Genomic DNA, 20804 nt, shown 5'->3' with positions numbered 1-20804 from the left:
CTTGTTTGTCCAAAGCCTCAGGTCTCAGCTTAATGTCTCACATTGGACATTACCCCAAACACTAGTACAGCTCAGGCAATGGAGAAAGGCCCAATTTCCTCTCCTTCGGTGCAGACCTGACTGCCCCAAAGTACAACAAACACCAAGAACAGTTGCCTGGGAGATTTCTATCCAAAATAAAGAGCAGTGCCTCAAGTTTTTACTCCTTCCTCACCCAGGGAACCAGAATAGAGAACATGCTTCTGTGTGTTCACACACACACACACACACACACACACACACACACACACACACGTTTCTTCAAGGCAAAGACTCTTTCTTAATTGTTTACAATTCAGAGTTTACTATCTTATGCTCCAAGGTTGGGGATGGAGGTAGGCGTAATAGTGAGGGAGGGGTTAAAACAACAAGATGCCATTTCACATCCATCAATCAGATTGGCAAAATTTAAAAATCTGACAATACTAAGGATTGGAGAAATGAGGACTCTCATTCAAGGTTAGAGGGATTGTCATAGATTGGAGAGCAACTTGACGGCTCCGAGTCAAGTGGAAGATGGGTATGTCTTCCTGCTCGGCATCCCACTTTTAGGGACATAGTCTAGCATAATTCTTGCACATAGTGAGTATTTAGAGACCTGTAGACCTGTACAGGGATGCTAAGGATGTTTGTAACAGCAAATGACTGGATATAACAGACAGATTTTTTAGTGCAGAAATGGAGTATAGGACATGCACCCTTTATATTTTTATGTTGGTTATATCAATATTTGCAGTATTAGAAAATAAAATTTAAATTAAAATTTTTTCTTTTAAAAAGTAATGAGTCTATTATTACTTCTTAATTGAATTATCATATTTTAAAGAAAATTAACTGTATTTTCCAAAACAAAAAACACTGTGAGAAGAGCAGCATTGTTTTATCCTTTTACAACTCTCTTTACTGTCTGGCTGCAGAGAAGACAGCTGGATTCGCATATCTGCTTCTGTAATCAGTCTGCTGTGATGTGTTATTTTGGCTGACGCACATGAAGCAAATCTGTTCTGCAGTAATGTAGCTAGTACCTTCTAGGTCTCGGGGACTCCTTGGATTACACTTTAGAACCACTGTTTTAAATCACCCTCCATTCTGCCAAAAGTTGTCTTTCACACAAACACAATCATGTCGTTTTCTGAGTCCCTCAAAACATGAATGGCAGCCTATGGCTCACAGAGTTAAGTCCAAACTCTGCGCACAGACCCCTTCTATTTAGCCAATCTGGTGCCTGTCCAAACTCCATTACTGCTCTGTTTTACATACTGGTATTCTGCTCACCTCTGGGCACACATGGATGCCTGACCTGTTCTGCTTGTCCGTCCCTCTGAGCCTCAGCTTTCCTCCTGCTAAGACCCCGGTGTGTCTTTTGTAACCCTGTCCAAAGGTCACCTCCTTTAGGAAGCCTTCTCTGATTCACCGTTCTCTTAGAGTTTCCTTTCTATATTTTGGATATTTTCTTTTTGAGTAGGTAATTCAAGTGCATTGGGTTAAATTCTGAAAGGGTATACTGCACAATGATAAGTAGACCTCTCTCGCACATCCACCCACTTCCTCTCCCAGGAGACAACCACTGTGATTGGTTCTTTCCACGTTTTTCCAGAGCTCTAGACATAACCAAGCAAGTCATTTCTTTTACCCAAATGGAATCATACTATATGCATTGCTCTATGCTTGCTTAACATTATAGCTTGGATGGCTTTCCATGCTATCAAATAAAAACTGGCCTCATTTTTTCAGTAGTTGCAAATTACATTTTTAAAATGCAATATAGCTTATTTATCTAGTCCCCCCCATTGACTGGCTGTGTATGTGGTTTGCTAACTTTGCTGAAGCAAATATCCTTTTATATAAATCAGTCTACACATGTGAGAGACTCTGTAGCATTAATATTCAGGAATGAAACTGCTGGGTCCAAGGGAATGTATATTTGTAATTTGATAAACATTGTCAAATTGTCCTTTGTAAAGACCATTCTAATTTATAGTCCCACTGGCCATGTATGAAAGGTCCTATTTCCCCTTGCCAACCCATATTATCCAACTTTTTAATCTCTGTCAATGTGGCAGATGAAAAGTGATACCTCGGTCAAGTTTAAACTGATATTTCTCTAACAAGATCAAATCTCTAAGAGTTACACTGTCCAGTATGGTAGCCAGTGGACACATGTGGCTGTTTAAATTTAAATTTTAATTAATTACAATTAAATAACATTTAAAACTCAGCTCCTCAGCTGCACAAGCCACATGTCAAGTCCTCAACAGCCATCTGTGGCTAGTGGTTTCCATGTGAGACAGTAGAAAACATTAACATCATTGTCAAAAGTTCAGCTGGTCAGTGCTGCTTGAGACTTGCTGCTGTCTGATGGCTACATGAGCCCACACGTGGGTACTGAGCACTTGAAATGTGGCTAGTCTGAACTGAGATGTGCTCCAAATGGATAATACGCACTGGATTCTGAATATGAAAAAAAAAAGAATGTAAAATGTCTCCTTAATAACTTTCATATTGATTACATGTTAAAATGCCAACATTTGAATATATTGGGTTAAATAAATCATTAAAATTAATTTCATCTGTTTCTTTTTACCTCTTTTAATGTGACTACTAGGAAATTTAAATTTACACATGTGGCTCATGTTCTGTTTCTATCTGAAAACGCTGCTCCAGAGGGCACAGTGCTGTTAAAGCTTGAATTTTAGCATTTTTCTTTTTACACAGAAATAAGTGGAATTACTATTGCTATAAAGAAAAACAGACTCACTGGAATCTCTTTTTCCTTCTCACCCTTCCCTGTCCCATGCAGACAGGGTGAGCCACAAAAGGAGAAAGGGCGGCAATGATCTTGATGAACAATCAGCCCTGAAACAAACCAGTACACTTCCCACCTGGGCGGCCACAGGCAGGAACCAGTGGCATCGCTGACCCTGAGCAGGGACTGATTTCCTGGTGGCTGTTAAAACAATGCACCAGAGAACAAAGTGCCTTCGAAACTAAGAATAGAAGAATGGCTCCAAATAAGATTTCCAGGAGTCTGCAGGAACAAATTCCTCCCCTGCACCGACCCTAACCCACCTTCCACCCTTGGCTTGACCTGGCCCCTTGGCTTGACAAATATCTCATCTCAGCCTCAACTCCCCTGCATTCTCAGCAGTTGGTACACACAACTCTGGGCAAGGACTGAGGGACGGAGTGGAAAGGGGAGCCCTTGTCACCCAGAGAAAGAGGCGGGTGATAAGGGCTCTTCCGGAAAGGGCTGATGCCACAGTGGTTCTATAGTTGAGACATGGCATATACGTTTCTGTCATCCCTGTCTTTGGCTTTGGCTATGAAGGTCAAGAAAACTCAGTTTTGCAACATGACCCATAAACCTGATAGATCAGAATATTTTCTAACCAGGTACTGAGGGAATGAGACCTAACTGTCCCTGAGCATAACTCATTTGCTTGGAGGAAAATATTAATGTATCATCATTATCATCGTCATCAGCTGTGTGGCTTTGAGCAAGTGAACTGGCCTCTCTGGGTCTCAGTTTTATCATCTGTAAAATACATGAGTTTTTCCATCTCACACTGTCAGAAAGTTCAGTGACTCTATGCACGTGCAAATGAAATATCACTAACACCTTCATTCTCATTCTTTCAGTCCTTTAAAAAACACTCATTGGGCAACTAACATGAGTCAGACCCTGAGCCTGACACTGGCATACACATATTGAAAAATGTTTCCCTCCCTGGATAAAATTCCTAAGAGATGGAAAGGAAGAGAAAGGGGTGGGGATGGAATGAATCATGAGAGCAGAGTGCTTCACCTGGGGCCAGGGACCTGCACAGACATCTTCACAACGATGTGCAGTTTTCTGAAGAGAATATTCCAAGATGTGTGTGACTTCAAGAAGGCAGGGGGCTAGTGATGTAAAGAAACTATGAGAGGCCAAGTACCACACTAAATTCTTAGTACACGGTGGGTGCTTAAAGAGTTAGCACCCAAGACAGTACACAAAGCGTACATGGAACAAACACACAGGAGATTTGAACTGGAGCCTCTTTGGTGCAAAGCCCACGTCTTCCCTCTACATCAAGGATGCTCTTTTTGCACACAGCTTCTCCCCACTGCTGTGCCTTCACCAACTCTCCCCTTCCTCACATCAGAAGATTGTAAGTATTCTACAGGCCAAGACAACACAAGACAGCATCCCACTTGTTTGACCTGGGATGACTGTACCTGCCCAGCTGGGGGAGGAGGAAAGAGGGGGAATATGAGATAACCCATGTGAAATACTCATCACCACTCAGCATTTCAAAGGTAAGAGCAGATATTCATTCACTGACTATTTATTTAAGACCTAATACATGCCAAGCCTTGGGTTAGATGCTCTCATCATCTTCATCACTTACTGGAACCATACTTATCCTCCCCCAACATGACAGAGTACTCCACATAGTATGCACTCAATAAATCTAAGCTGAGTGAGTAAATAATGATGATTTCTGTGGTAGATTAATTTATTTTTCAGCAAAATTCTATGCCCTCCTCTGACTTGCATGGCTTGATACTGTCTGTGACAGTATCACACACATTTGCTCTGGCAAATGGAATATGGGTAAAAGGGTCAATGTACCGATTCTGAGCCTAGGCATTAAGAGACACTGTGTATTTTTGCTTGTTCCTCTGGGATCTTCTGACCTACAAAGGAGAAGAATATACATGTGGGTAGCTAATGGACCTGCCCCATTCCACGTGCACACTTGTGAGCATAAGAATAAATGCTTGTTGCACTCTTTACAGCAGCCAACACATGAAAACAACCTAAATGTCCACTGACAGATGACTGAATAAACATGTTGTGGTATATTTATACAATGGAATACAACTCAGCCTTAAAAAAGAATAAAATAATGCCACTTGCAGCAACATGGATAGACCTGGAGAATGTCATTCTAAGTGAAGTAAGCCAGAAAGAGAAAGAAAAATACCATATGATATCACTTATATGTGGAATCTTAAAAAAAAAAAGACCCAAATGAACTTATTTACAAAATAGAAATAGACTCACAAACATAGAAAACAAACATTGTTTATACCAGTGGGAAAATGAGGTGGGAAGGGATAAACTGGGGATTTGAGACCCATAGATCATCTGTCTATCTATATCATATATATATGATCATCTACATATAAAATATATGAACAGCAAGTTTCTACTGTACAGCACAGGTAACTATATTCAGTGTCTTATAGTAACCTATAAGGAAAAAGAATACGAAAAAGAAAACATGTATGTATATATATTCTTTATATATATATGACTAAAACATTATGCTGTACACCAGAAATTGACACAACATTGTAAGCTGACTATACTTCAATTAAAAAAAAATAAATGCTTGTTATTGTTTGCCACTGAATTTGGCATGGTTGTTACTCAGCAATGACTGAGACAGTCTCCTTTACCTACATCCAGAGATTTCAGGCAGAGAGTGACCCTGGCTTCTCTTACTTCCCATTAAGGTGGGATTTCAGCAACGGGGTCATTTTGTGGCTCTCTCTACCCCATTTTCTCTAGGCTGGTAATGCCCCATTCAGAGAAGACAGCAGGGGCTACAGAGACCCATATTTTGGCCATCCTGGCACCTGGCACAGAGTCAGGCACAAAGTTGGTTCTCAGACAGTGCCTGATGAATGAAAGGATGAGCTAACTGTTCATTCTGGTGGGAGGAGCACTGTCAAAATCACAGCAGGCAGCATCTTGGATGCTCAGAGCTACCAGTTCTGCAGTCCCCGAAGTGTGGGAAGTGGATCTGGTGATGACACAATGCTATTTCAGATCCTGTGATGTAGACCAAAATGTGTTTATTATAATGTGCTTTAGGAAACACATTATGATGTTTAGTGGCTTTAGGATTATTACTGCTTAGGATGGGCCCGAGTTCAAAATGAAACAAAATAACAACTAGAAAAAAAGAAAAACAGTAAGTGAAAAATAACAGTAGAAGTGGTGTGTGGATATGGGAAATATGACTTAAGTTTAGGAAACACTGATCCATTTCAAGTCTCCATTTTCCTACAAATCACAACATAATCATAGCTAGTGTTTTTAAGCACTTACAAGATGCACATTTTAAAGGTTTCACAGATATTACCTTATAAACTTTTCATAGTATCTAAAGCAGATATTATTATCATCTCCATTTTGAAGGTGAGAAAACTAAGGCCCAGAGAAAAATTGCCCAAGGTCAAGTGGCAGTGAGGAGGTGAACCCCGGATGTCAACCTCCAGGATCCAGCTGTGTCTCTGTTGGAGAACCTGGCACCCAGGGAAGTTCAGCACTGCCCAAGGCTAACTGCAAAACCAGCTCCATGAGGAGCACTGTGGTGAGAACACCTGGGGTTATGGCAGGGGGTGGGCGGGGTCTGCAAGAAACAAGGGAGAGAGGTGGTAAATGCCACCAGGAAGACTTGGGAGGGAAGAGATGGGGACATAAGCAAGGCTGCCAAACTGAGGCAGGTGCTCAAGGGATGCAGAAATACTAGAATACGGACAAAGTTATTCAGAAAATAAAAGGGCTGGCACGCAGGGGCTGCTTTCTGAACTCCTCCTCAGAGACCCACCCACCCTGGTCAGCACCAGGAACTGGCTTCCCTAAGTGACATACAAGGAGTCTATAATTAGGTCCTAAAGTCACCCATTGTTTCCCTCCTGGTGGACACTTGGGGCCACCACCCTGACCTTGCCCTCTCCGAGTCATACCACTGAGTGTTCCATCAAGACAAGTCTTTTTAGGATCTGGTTTGAAACAACTTCCCGTTCCATGGCTCCCACTTGGCCTTCTGGGCAAGCTGTAAAAACATGGCTGGAATCAGGGCTTTAAAATGAAGTACTGACTTTCCATGTAATACGGTGCTTCCTTCCCTCCACAGAATCAAAGCAGGGCCATGTTAACTCAGGATATAAGGCGCTTCACAGCCCTGTTGTTGCTGAGCCCTTACGCACTAAGGACTCGCTTCTCTGGTAGCCACCAACACCTATGGTCAACAAGACCTGGGACATGGGTCATGTTTGCTGAGTGCGGACTCTGTGCTAGGCGCTGTCTTGAGTCACTTCACTGACTCCTCATAACAGCCCTATAAGGTATGCATTACAGAACTGTTTTGGCTAAATCTCAGAAGATGGACTTTTTGAGACCTTTACAGGGCTTCACCCTTCCCTTTCTCTTCCCCTATATCCAGCTACCTCTGGTCTCTCCCAAACCCAATTTCTCCAGGTGCTTTCTCTAGAGAGTCTCAGAGCCAATGATACTTCGCTCAATGATATTCATTCAATGATATTTTCAAGAACAGGATAAAGGTCAGTACCCAGCCAGCCAATCACAGTTTGAGTTCCAGGTGATATCCTTGGGAAATGTGTGCTTAAAAGCACTTATTAAATCATTTGACTTTGAAATAGAGAAGATACGAGAACTATTTGACTCTTTGTCCAAAAAGTCATACCTTAGATTCACAGCAGAGCTAAAATGAGTTTAGAGACATCTCAGCTTGACAAGTGGGAAACTGAACCCAGAGAAGGCAGTGACTTGTCATAGATGCCTCTTCCATAGGCGCTAATTGGACCAAGGCAAACATCCACCAAAATGAGCTAATCTGCCAAAGGATTGGAAAGCAAAGTGCTACCAAAGATGCTGCACGTGACAGGAGATATAGGAAGGGCCCTGCCGCTCAAATCATCACAAGCACCTACAGGCTAAGAGTATCATTTCTGGATCCACTCTGCCTGAGCCTCAAGTCTGACCCACTACTAACGAGGTAGGAGACCATGGGCAAAGTATTTATCCTCCCCAACCCCAGTTTTACCACCAGCAAAATGGGGATAATAGTAACAGCCAAGCCCTAAAAGGATTTCATGAGCTAAGGCAAGTAAAGTAACAAAAAAAGTTATCTATAAAATGTTAGCTACTATTGTAATATTTTTATTAATGTTGCACTAACTATCCCTGAAGTGTGGTGAATCATTTCAAATGTCATCAATTTCCATATCCTAAAGGCTCAAAAAGTATTCTTTATCAGGTGAGCAAAGAGCTAGGTGAGTAAGGTGGGAAAGGAGAAAGATAGTGAAATCACTCAAGTTACAAGAAAAGATTGAAAATGTATGTCTTTAATGGCCATGTGCAAGAGTTGGAATTAGTATTACAAACATCAGTCTCAGAAACACAGTTCTGATGAGAGAAACAGAAAAGGCAATGGGCATTTTCTTTAAAAAATACCTTTGGATTACCCAAAGGTTTAACACCTACCCACAAACAAAAGGAACAGAGAGAGTGAGCTTCAGGGCTCCTAATCATTCTTCAGCCCAAAGAAATACATTTCCAGCCGTTCCTTCCAAAATAACCCAAACAGGCACCAATACTTTTAATGAGAATACCAGCAAGTCTGAATCTCCCCTGATATTATGAGACTTCATCTTCCCAATGATGAACATTCAAAACACTAGGATCACTTTAGGAATCCTACAAAAAAAGTTGCTCCAAGCAGAATAAACTTCCAAAACTGAGTTTAGCCATCTTCCAGTCCAAAGAAGAAAAGGTCTTGGAAATCCACTTTGCCATTTAAACACGCACGTGTGCACGCACGCACACACACATACATACACACACAAACACACACTTACTTTTTCCTTTGCACTTAATGAAAACAGATCTCTTATAAAAATTAATACTGGCATTGTGGAGCAGAGTGAAAGCCCCCCTCCCCTTGTTCTCCAATCACAGATGCCACAGGAAGCACTGACAGCGAGGCACTCCACTTAACTCACCATCTCCACCCAGCGCAGCCATCTGTGGTCTTAAACACAACCACACAGCTCTTTTCTAAAGTGAGGCAGAAGTGTGCCTCCATCACACCAGGTGCTTTGAACAGCAGCTCCCTGCTCAGTTTCTTGGGAGATGCAGACAGTGGCACCCTCTCACACCTCAGCTCCTGGCACCTCCCTGCCAGGCTTGGGTGGGAGTTGGGAGCCGTCCATCCCTGGCCCGGCTGCGGAGCTTACCTGAGTACGAACAAAGAAGCAACACCACACCATGGGGCGCTCCGACCTCATCCACCCGGAGTCCCCCGCCCCTAACTGCAGCGGAGCCCTTCAGACGGGATTCTCTGAGCAGAGCAGAGCATGGTTTCCCTCAAGGAACTCCTCCCCACCACTTGGGCTGCATGACAGGAAGTGACAGGGGGCCATCAGTTATATTGTCAGAAGCTGAGAACCACACCAGCTCAGAGCTCCCCACCTCTGGCGGTTTCCTTGCCGGCTGCTGCTGCTGCTTTTTCTGAGCACTCTGCCTTTTGGCATTCACGGGCGCACCAGAAATTCAGTTTCTGGCTGACAATCCCCAGCCTGTGAGAAACAAACAATGTTCACTGGGTCCCCACCTAAAGCCACACTGGGCATTCCGGCAGCTCTAAAGGGTTCAATGCCAGGATATCATGCTTTGCTCCCCAAAAGTTGGGGTAAAACGGAGAGAGAAGGGACACTGGGAGGAGAACTTTGTGTGTCCAAAGAGGAATCAGTCGTCCACTTGAGCTTCACCCAAGAGTCAGGGCCCTGCCCGGGATACAGAGCCCATACTGAATCCCAATTTCATAGAGACTCAACAGAGAGAGTGAGGGTAAACACCACACCCATCCGTTCCTTTCTTTCTTTTCTTAGGCAAATCTTCTCTTCAGAGCCCCTTCAAAACAGCTGCTTCTGGAAACCTCCCTTTCAGCTTTTAACGTGAATAACCAAAGACCTTACTGCTCTTCTCAGAGTTATTATGGAAACTACTCGTAGCTGACATTTCTCATTTTATGCACTGGATATCTCACCAATGAACATCTTGCCCAGATTCTCTGCCTTTTACAAAACTCAGACTTGTTGGGTGCAATAGGAGCGTCTCGTGTGAACTACAAGGGTTCAGGTGAAAACTATGCCTGTTCAACACTTCCCCACAAACAACTGAACATTCCACCCTCCTTGCACAGGGGCAGAGGGTCTCAAAGCCAAGGAGACATAACTCCAGTGCAGCTTTCAATCCTTGATTCTTATTTTTCAGTTCTCTGATGGGACAGTATTTGATTTGCAAAAATCTTATAATTGCAACTTTTAGCTGCAAAGATTGAGCCCAGATTTTCCCAAGATCTTCTTACAAATGCACAGATTTTTAAGTGCCTTTGCCCTGAGTTAAGTGGGGGCCCAGCAAAGAGAGAGGGCTCATTCAACTACAAGCTTCAATCCAAGACTCAACTTTAGAACTTACAAGAAAGCAGGCTCTTCCCATTCTCTCAGGCCAGCGGTCTGGCCTCTAACACAGGGTCTTGGAGGAGTGCATTACGTAAGGATGCACCAGGCTCTGACAGTACAAAGATGAACCGAAGATGACCAGAGAATAAAATAAATGCCGCCAGGAGACTACAAAAAGTGTTGAGGGAGCCAAGAAATAACTGAGCCTGGCAAATGCATTTTTTCTCGGGACAAAGTCTGGGAAGGCTTCTCAGAGCAAGACACACATGGGTAGAATTCAGAGGGGTGTACTTGGCAGAAGAACTGGCAAGGGCAACAGCAGCAGGGTGCAAAACCACAAGGCGCTTTGGAAGAAAGGCAAATGTTTTGAAAGTACTGCTCTGATAGGCTTGGGTCTTGCTTCAAGGAGCGTGACGGGGGTCCCATCTGTCTGCAGAGAGAAGGAAGTGAAATCGCTGTGGAAGGGCTCAGACCTTCATACAAGCATCTGGGTCACCTCAAGGTCTATATGTGGTACCTACCAGGTCTGGCACTCAGGAAATGCTCAGTAATGTGTGAAAATCAAACCGCAGTGCTCACAAAAGATGGGCTTCAGCTTGTCCTTGGAATCCCTTATTTCCCAAAGCCAGAATCCCCACAAAGCAAGCCTGAGGTCAGCGGTGCTAGTCTGGGGAAGGGGAGCAGTTCCTAAAAAGGCCTCTTACTCTAAACCTCCTGCATAGAAAGGGTCCTAATTTGTACAGGCTCGTAAACAACCTAAGATTAACCAGCTTTGGTAGCAACTCAGCTAATGAAGAATGTCAATCCCCTGAGGACCGAGGATGTCAGTCTCCCATTAGCCCAGGCACTCCTCTCCTGGAAGGTTTTCCAACAGGCCCTTCGTGGAGCTGCCGCAGCCAAGGCCAAGGTGACTCCAATGAGGATCCAAAGGAAATGGGTGATGACCATGGGGCACTTACTGAGTTTCTTTCTTTCCTGGGGTAGGAAGGGCACATTCACATGAACTAATCCTAGAATGATTAAGCCTAACTTCCGGCTGCTGACTGGGAACGAGAAAGCAGAACTGAAACCCGTGGGCTGAAGCACATTGTGGAAGAGCTGAAACTTGAGTGGGCCCTGGGACAGGTAGTGTGGAGGAGGGAGGCAGGGTGGGAGGACCAGCAGATGCCCTGGCAGGAGGAAAAGGGCATAGCCCACAAAAAGTCAGGAAAGGATGGGGCACAGCCATTTCCTCTGGTGCCCTGATGCCCATGCTTTGACCAGAAGCAAGAACTCCTGTAATGAAATTGTCCATGCGGAAGGCACCTCGGAGGAACATTTGCATAATGAGAGGCTCCTGCTCTGCAGGGCTCAAGTTCATTCTGAGCTTTATAATGAGAGCTTCATATAGGAAGGAGAATGTGGGTTTTCTCTAAGTGGCATCCAGGACACTACCGAGTATTCAAACATGTTTTTCTACTGATTTTTAAGTTTTAAAAGTAACACAGTGTTATTATAATACATTCAAACCATACAGAAGTATATGGCGTAAAAAGTGAATCTTCCCAAAGGCCCTACTTTTTCCCCACCCCAATGCCATATGCCACAGGCACCCAGATGTAGATAAGGGGGTCACAATCCCAAATGCTTTCAGGGCTGAGGGGTAAACGAAGTGAAAGAAAAGGCTGGGCAGGCACTGGGCCCCGCGGACAGTGTTTGCCTCAGGAAAGTTCCAGCTTACTGGAGTCCCAAGGGACTAATGGCCCAAGTGAACACACATTCCAATTTTTCAAGGAATCTGGAAATTCCTAGTTTTATATAAAATCCCCCAATTTTTAAATGCTGCCAACTAATCTATCATTGTAAAAAATACTGTATAGGCCACACAAAACACAGTTGCTGATGGATTTGACCCGAGGGCCACCCGTTTGCAACCTCTGGTGGCAATCCATCCAGACATTTCCTTCCATCTAAACACACATGGGACTGCTGGGTGTCACTTTTTAAAAATTTTATATTTGTCAAAAATGGAATGATAACATTATTCTAGCACTTGCTTTCTTCACTTAAAATCATCTTTCCACATCATCTGCATTTTGGACCCCTTTGCAGAGCACCCTGTGGTATGGAAGTACCTCATTTCATTAGCTCCCCCCATGAACATTCAGCAAACATGAGGGATGCGCCTGAAGTATCACCTCTCAGGTGCTCGTCCCTGAAAACATAGCTCATGACGAAAGTGCACCTGTGCACAGATATTAAAACATCCTAAGGCCACATTTACTGAAACTATAAACAGTGGCTGCTGATTTTTGATGTTTTAGTATGAGAACTTCCCATGTGTTTTTTTCATTTGATTGTCACAACTGTCCCGAGGTAGGCCTTTCTGTTATCTCTACCGTACAGGTGTTCTAAAAATCGAGACTCAAACAGGTGGCATAAGCCTGCCCAAGAGGGCCTAGAGGTAGTAGGGTGGGAGGGGAGCCAGGTGGGCTGACTTTAGAGCTCCTGCTCTGCGCAGACAGCCCCTGGAACAGAATGCCTGAAACCTGCCCTGGGACAGTCAAGAATTTGATGTTCAGTGACTGCTGACTGCAAACTACTGTAGGAGAGAAGGATCACTAACAAGTGGGACAATTCATTTCTTAGAAAGAAAAGCCTCATTTAAAAGCCCTAATTCACACTCACCCAAAGTAAATTCTACATAGGTTAGAGTGAGATGTTAAAAAGGAAAAAGAAAAAAAATAACTATGAAATTCTGGGGGCGTAGGTTCTCAGGGTATAATACTTTTCTTAAAATGGGTGGACCTGAATCAATATATATTTATGTATGGGAAACTACCCATAAGGCACCTATAGGTATGCAGAAAAACGGCCCCTCTTCTCCCACACACAGTGGTGACAATCTCTTATTGAACTCTAAAGGGACTAGCACCAAAATGGGGACTCCACCACACGCTTCCTTGTGTCACTGGAACTCAAAGTGATGTTGTTTCCTATGTTATTAGTCTATATACCTTATGGCACGTTCTGTTGAGACGTTTCATACGGTTTTCTCACCAAAAATACTATAAGAAGCATATTCAGAAGGGTTGTGCTAAGCATATTTACATAAAACAAAATGGTGAGAGTTCAGCAGAATTACTTCTTCATTAAAAGTTGGTGGCTGATGGTGGTTCTTTCCATTTAAAATTTTATTTAGGTTCTTCTATCTCTCTCCTATTTGCTTCCAAGAAGCCACAGATTTCACAAAAGCTCAGAAGTTGTCTGGGAATTTCAGGGTCTTTGACTATATTCCACTTGATGCCTTATGTTTTAAAATAATTCCACAAACTGAATTGAAAGAATAGGTGGTAAGACAATCTCACTAAAATGAGAAGGAAGCAGTGACCAAATTAAATAGTATGTGGCACCTTGATTTAACTAAGTTTCCAACATCAGAAAGGTGTTATTTCATAGATCTTAGTTTCTGAGGCTGTTGTCAGATTCAGATTAAAACTAAGAAGAAACAAAAATGCATGCTGCGGTGGAGAGGGAGGTAGAGTAATACTCTTTGGTGTTACTAGGTTAGCAGGAAGGCATAATGCGTGGCACGCCAGTGAGAAAGAAAAAGAACTTCAAAGTATTTGAGAGCCTGGGAGTTTACTCGCGGTCACACACTTTTATTGAGTGTCTTCGTATCTACTCCTCAGTGCTGGAAGTGTGGTTAATCCAAGCAAACCTTGAACAGCTACTCTGCCCCCACTCCATGAACCGTGGACAAATGGGGGAGTTCAGACCCCATACCAGGCCAGTGTCAGCTTGATGCAAGGTGGTTTAACTCAAGAGACTTCAACCATTTGAAAATGCTGGTGCTCTCCTAGAGCCCTGCTTAATATCCCAGCTCCACAAGATTACAAAATGATGAGAAGAATGTGGGAGCAGACCTGGCTGCCCAAGGTCAAGAATGAATAAATGAAAGTTTTCATCTACAGTTTCAACACAAGAACTAAACATAAATGAGGGCTTGGACAGGGAGGTCTCACAGATTGCTAATCATGGCTAATCTTGAGTACTTATCTTGCTGGTTTTGTTAAGATCAATAGTTGAATGCTGTATTTTTTTCTCTCTGAATAAATTTGAACTTTTATAATCACATTCCTCACATGATTCTGTTAACCAATACACAAACAGATATTTTAAAAAGTGAATGAAAAATAAGGAAAGCCATCTACTGATTTGCCTGTGAAATAGCCACTGGCCTGGTCTCTGGGGTTCCACTTCCTTTATGAACACTGAAGAATTTCTGCACGGAGCAGACTGGGGCACTTGCACAGAGCTCATTCAGTTTCTTAGAAACATGAACACCCTTGAATACAGCTTTTTCAAAGGACTGTCAAGTTCTCTTCGTTAAACTGTCAGTTAAAAGTGAAACTCCAGTGGGTTGCTGACCTCTGCCCAATTCTTAGGAAAAAGAAAGGTTTAAAACCTGATTAGCTGATAACTGTCAGCCAAAGAGCTTCCTTACTTGGAAATGAGACTTACTATTTGGCATTGTACTGTCAAAATTGATTAGAAGTGGAAAATCTGAATATGAGGGAGGTGGTATTCCTAACACTTTAAAACTCAGGAGGATTTTAAAATGCAATTTGCTTATAATGAAAAACAAGTCTGGACAAACTGAATATCTGAGTTAAACATACATAATAAAAGCATCATTCTTATTAAAAAATTTCTCACCATTATTTTGACTCCAGGTATCTCCTTAGGGGTAATTTCTGGAAACAACTAGCTGGCTGAAATAATGAACAGTAAATTAATACGGGAGCTCTGTGATTTTTGGCTCTGCCATTTACTAGTTGAATGACCTGGTAAGTCACTTCTTAATTTCCTTGACCCTTAGTTTCCTTATCTGTGAAACAGGAATAATGAATGATTATCCCTTACGGGGTTGTAGAGAAGACCGTAGGAATCTAACTGATACGTGTATGTGTTTAAAAGCAGAACAAAAGATGAACACTGGGGGTGATTTACCATTTTTCCTATTTTTATATAAATTAAAATTTTTTCCATAATACAATATTTTTAAAAGATAAAAGCATAGTAATAATTTCTCTAATTTTTTTTAAGCAGAAAAGGAAGTTTTTTGGTGTAATTGTGGTCATTGGTTCAAATTCGTGCAAGTTGAAAAACAGGTACCAAATCTGAAATAGTTTGCTTTTTACCCTGCCAACTGGGCATCTAATAAGAAAAAGGCAATGGAAATTTGCAATTTCTCATTTTCCCTCTTCCTTCCAGTAGGGAGAAAAATGAGAAGGTACTTAAAACTCAAGTCCTATTTATTTTTTAGATGTTATAATACTAACTTCCTTGAAATCCATGTGTCCATCTAAAAAGTTTAAGACATCTATGAAAATACCCCCCAAGAAAACAGCAAGAGATTAAAAAGCATGTTTACATCCACGCCTGAGAGCGTTCATTCATTCTGCCTACACAAGGGTGGAAGTCTTCTTTTGTTGTTGTTTTATTTTGTTCGGTGTGTATCATATGTACTTGGAGAATAAATATTTTCACTTTTTCCCTTAAATTGGAATCAGAAAGAAATCACGAAAACACGGGAAACCAGCAGACAAAGCAGGAGGTGCGCAGACAAGGCTTCCTTCTAGCTCCCACGCGAGGGAAGCTGATTCTGGTTGGAAGCTCAGTGCCTCCTAGTCAGGGCTCTGCCCTGAAGGCTGTCCCTTTAAATCAGACTTCCTGGTAAGGCTCAGAGATTTCTGTGTGTAGCTTCCTGGAGACAATATAAGATAAACAATAAACTTTGCAGCAAAATCTTGGACAATAAACCCCACGTGGTCATAACAAGAAGCAATTATAAGCACTGACAATGGCTAGGGCATTTCCAACAGGAATGCAAATCTGTGATAAACATGGGAGAAACATGCTACCCTCACACCTGCACAAACTAAATTAATTTAAAGGAAAAGTTCCTAGCCTTTCATCAGATTGAGAAATAGTTGTTTCCAAATTTGTCACGACTTTTTAAAAATCATTGTCTAAGAGAAAAGCAATCCAATCTTACTTAAAGTGCCACCACCTATTAGATGAACGTTGCTGAGACCAAGTGACTCCATGTGTCTCTGTCAGGGACATTTATCACCCTCTGGATATTCTGTAGCTCAACCTCCTCCCTAGGTTTGGGGAAGTCTCAACTCATGAACCAGAGCCAATGTTCTACCAAAGGAGATGAGGATGCCACACATTTGCTTTCCTTGCCTCCTTTGCAGGTAGGGCACGAGAGCATGAAGCTAGGCTCAGCCAATCAGATACCCCCACCCCAGACTTGGCATCAGCAGCTGGTGAGCAAAGCAGCAGGGACAGCGCAGACTCTGTTCTGGTGAGAGTGGCAATAGCTCACAGGGGCGGCAGATGGAGTAGCTGTGTTCTGTAACCAGTGTTGGTGGTACAATCCAAGGTATCTACACCTGCCTGGCAGTGGCAGCAATGGGATCCTTGTAGGAAATGTTTGGCAGTGTAATTTGGGTTGTTCCTGGTTCCCTGATCCTTCCAAAATTCCCTGAGCTTCCTATATCCCTTAATAAATTCATTTTCTGCTTAAATCAATCACAACTGGGTTCTATTGCTAGGGGTTTGCTCATGCACACAGAACACAGGATGGGCTAAAGCTGGAGTCATCCAGAAACCAATCTTACAGAAGGATTCTGAGCATAAGGACTGAATGGCTTTTTTCACACTTTGAATTCAACCCAAACTGTCCCTCAGCCAGCAAGGCCCTGCGTCAATTGGCCCCTGTCTCCTTCTTGGATTTCATCTTATCCTACTCTCCTCCCTCCTCCTAAGCTCTGGTCACACTTTCTGTTCCTCATCAGGCTCTTTCCTGCCTTGGGGCCTTTGCACTTTCTCTCCAGAAAACTCTTTCCTCCACCTCTTCACATAGCAGCGCGTCCTTCTCAGAGTTCAGTCACAGCTTTCAGGAAGCCTTCCATGACCAGACTGCCTAAAGAACCACACCCCACATCCCACCAACTTATCCTTTATCATGACACCCTGCTAATTTCCTTTCCAGCACACATCCTGTGATTAATTTACTTCATTATTAATAACAATAGCAACCACCATTGATTGGAGGCTTGTTACAGCCCAGGCTATAAGACCCAGGCGAAGCTTATTTAATTGTATGACCACTATGAGACAGGTACTTTTATTATCCCTCAGTTATAGATGAGGAAACAGGCTCAGAGGGGTTAAGGAACTGTCCTAGCGCGGCAGCGATGGAATAGGGATTTGAACCCAGGCCTGCAGCGCAGGCTCATTACCACAGTGCTTATTCAAGCAGTTGTCTTGGCAGCGACAGGATGAGCCTTGAGCACAGTGCAGGCTCTGGGCCACAGGAGCCCACGGCCTGGTTTTCCAGCTTTTCCACCTGGTATTCCGCCTGCTCCTCATGGAAACTCCTCAGGGAAGAAAAGCAGCCAGGCACATGTAAAGAGAGGGTGGGGGTCCTTCATTTAACAGAGAACTGCCCAGCTCTGGCTCAGGGTGTTGACATACAAAAACACCACGGAGGAGCTCCCAGGCCAGGGGACACAGACCTGCCAATAAAGCTTGCGGCTCAGACTGCCACATTCCACGATCTTGGAGCACTGGGAACACAGAGGAAGCACCGGGGACAATTCTCAGGTCTCCCCTGAGTGAAAGTGCCACTTGAGCAGATTGTTGGGAACGTGCAGGAGCTGCCAGGCTGAGGGGAGGGAGCCAGAGCAGAGGAGAGAAGTGGAGGACAGCATGGCTCATCCAGGAAGTGAGGAGATATTCAAAGGACCTGTGGAAGGGATTGGGGGTGCTGGTGGGGGGGCAGGAGGTAAGAAACTTGTAGCCAACATAGGAATTCCAACTCTATCCTGTAGAAAATGGAGCACCAGAGCAAGTTTTTTGGTAAGAACAGACCTGACTAGATAAAAATTCTTTTTGTTAAGAACAGTAGCCATGGCTCTACAACACTGGTGAGATTTTTGTTACCCTATTTCCTACATACATACATAAATACATGAGCTAAAAGCCAGGAATTGTAACAACAACAACAAAAATTCCATTTCTGTGCTTCACAACTCCATCTTTTGCTGAATGAGCGGTGAAATAAATTTGCTCTTCCAACAGGAGTTAAGCACAGCCATCACCTCCTGAACTGTGAAATTACACAGAGCTCTCACAACTGTAATTTATGGAGAAAAGAAGGAATTACCCCACTACTTGACTTTACAACTTCAATCACCTCTGCCCGGTTCCCTCAGTGTGATAACGAGAACCTCACCTCTGGGTTGTATCATCATTAAAAAGAAAGGCTAATTTTTTTTTTAAAGAATGTATGAGGTTGAGGCATAAAGGGCCTCCTGTGTTGAAAGAGCATCTGGGGACTGTGGCAGGATCCGCCAGAAAGACCCTCTGAGGATAGGTGTGATCAGCGCATAGTAACAGGCCCTAGGAAATGGTTTGCTAAGTTTGCAGCCAAGGAGGTCTGGGAGCACTGAAGCCAGCCAAGGAGGTCTGGGAGCACTGAAGCCAGCAAGGGCACAACATCTGGAAAGTAGGTTGGAAATCAATGAAGTCAGTTTAGCATAAGGATGAAAAATAGAAATTCTGAGACAAACATCTTGGATTTAAACCCCAGTGCTATTGTTTACTGTGTGACCTCTGGAAATTTACTTAACTTCTCTGTGCTTAAGCTTCATCATCTGTTAAACAGGGATTATAAGAGCACCCACCACACAAGGTCTTTGTGTGAATCAACTAAATCACTTTAAACAGTGTCCAGGACATGATAAGTAACAATAGCAGCTCTTGGAGACTGTGTACGGTAAACAATGAATTCTGCAGCAAAATCATAAGCCCCCAAGTGTGATAACAAAAAGCAATTATGCTGTACACCAGAAATTGACACATTGTAACCGACTATACTTCAGTAAAAAAAAAAAAAAGCAATTATAAGCGCTGACAATGGCCAGGACATTTTCAACAGGAATGCAAATCTATGCAAACACTTCTTCCTGCTATCACTATTTTATATATAATATTTATTATGATATATAACTAAGACATGCATTAAAAATAAAAAGTTATTTTAAAATATTATATAACATTACATGTAACATGATCTAATGTAGAAATATAATGATTTTATTATGATCTGCTTTAACCCAATTTAAAAATTTGTCAACAAAAATGAGGGGTCTGAGAAAGGGAGCCCCCACAGCAGTTGCCTGGGTGACGCTTGTGCAGTGACTTTTGACCACCTTCAGGTAGAGTGACAATGACACTAACGTGGACTCTACAGCCAATCTGCTGGGCCAGAGTCTAGGATTCACTACATGTGAGTTACATGCTTGGAAAAGTCACTTAGCCCTTAAAAACCTCGATTTTTCATCTCTACAAAGGGGTAGCAATAGTACCCCTTATAGTTTGTACCAAGCACTAGTGCTCAATTTTATATGCATTTTTCACAAATAATCTTCCCCCAAACCCTGTGAATCACATATGATGTCCATTTTACAAATGAGAAAACCCATGGCTCAGAGACATTAATCAAATCACCAAAGGACACACAGCTAGACTGACACAGTAAGTCTGACCTGAGCCAGCATTCTAAGCCAGCCCTCAATTCTGCTGACCTATGAAGCATGAGAAGGATGCATTGCAGCCCCTCTGCAGGATGAGAGGGGTAATTAACATGTGCACAGGAATGATTTTTGAAGAAGGGTCTGTGTTTTCCATTGCAGATCTCTACCCTTATGACACTTGCTAGGCAGGGAAACTTCCCCTTGTTAAGCAGCTACTATGCACCAGGCACCTTGCTAATTGTCCCATCACATCATCGCCATCTCATCACCATGGAAATGCTCCAAGACAAGGATTAGAGGACACTCAGGTTCTGAGAGGCTGAGTTTCTGTTCCACAGTCACAGAGCTTGTCAGTGGTGGTACCCCACCACACACCTGGGCCTGTCCTACTCCCACTTAGGCTTGGAGACTGGCTCTGTTCACTCCTTAATGTCCTTCAGCGCCCCTCTCCCCCTCATTACCTCCTACTCTGAAAGCACAAAGCTACTCATTCTGCACCCGGATAATGACCATGGGGGCTGAGCAGAGCCATGGCACAAACTATAATTACTACAGACAACAATTTGCATTCCAAGTCTGAAATGTGCTCAGGGCCTCACTTGAGCCCTGTAATCAGCTTAGCCTCTGCCCAAATCTCCCTCAAAATAAAGACATACTTAAGGAACTGAGACACAGGTGGGGGGGTGGGCTGGAAAATATGCCTCTGCCCCCAGCGAACTGCCACCTGAGGAAAAGCCATGCCAAGAAATGACCAGGGTTGAGCAGGATCTAAACCCCAGAGAGGTCACATTCCTCTGTCCCAGAACAAAGAAAACAGTAGCCAGGAGAGTGGACAGGCTGGGCAAGACCGGTAAATAATTAAAGGCAGGAAACGCATTACATAACATGTGGGTCTCAGTGCGAGGTGGA

General features: G+C 43.2%; 1 protein-coding gene across 7 annotated transcripts in view; it reads right to left on the bottom strand.

The window, feature by feature from the left end:
* ARHGEF3 (Rho guanine nucleotide exchange factor 3) overlaps positions 1-20804 on the bottom strand; it is a 294208-nt gene that overhangs the window by 147316 nt on the left and 126088 nt on the right. The window contains exon 1 of one of the 7 annotated variants that reach the window (XM_006184834.3): positions 9076-9204. The exons of the other annotated variants lie outside the window; for them this stretch is intronic. Within the exon in view, the coding sequence (XP_006184896.2) occupies positions 9076-9126 (51 nt within the window). The 5' untranslated portion in view covers positions 9127-9204. Of the gene's footprint in view, positions 1-9075; positions 9205-20804 lie in introns of those variants that run through there. 7 annotated transcript variants of the gene reach the window in all.

Source organism: Camelus ferus, chromosome 17, assembly GCF_009834535.1.
Source record: "Camelus ferus isolate YT-003-E chromosome 17, BCGSAC_Cfer_1.0, whole genome shotgun sequence".
In the NCBI taxonomy this organism is placed as follows: domain Eukaryota; kingdom Metazoa; phylum Chordata; class Mammalia; order Artiodactyla; family Camelidae; genus Camelus; species Camelus ferus.
The sequence above is the reverse complement of the archived record's forward strand: the minus strand, read 5'-3'. Positions and strand labels throughout refer to the sequence as shown.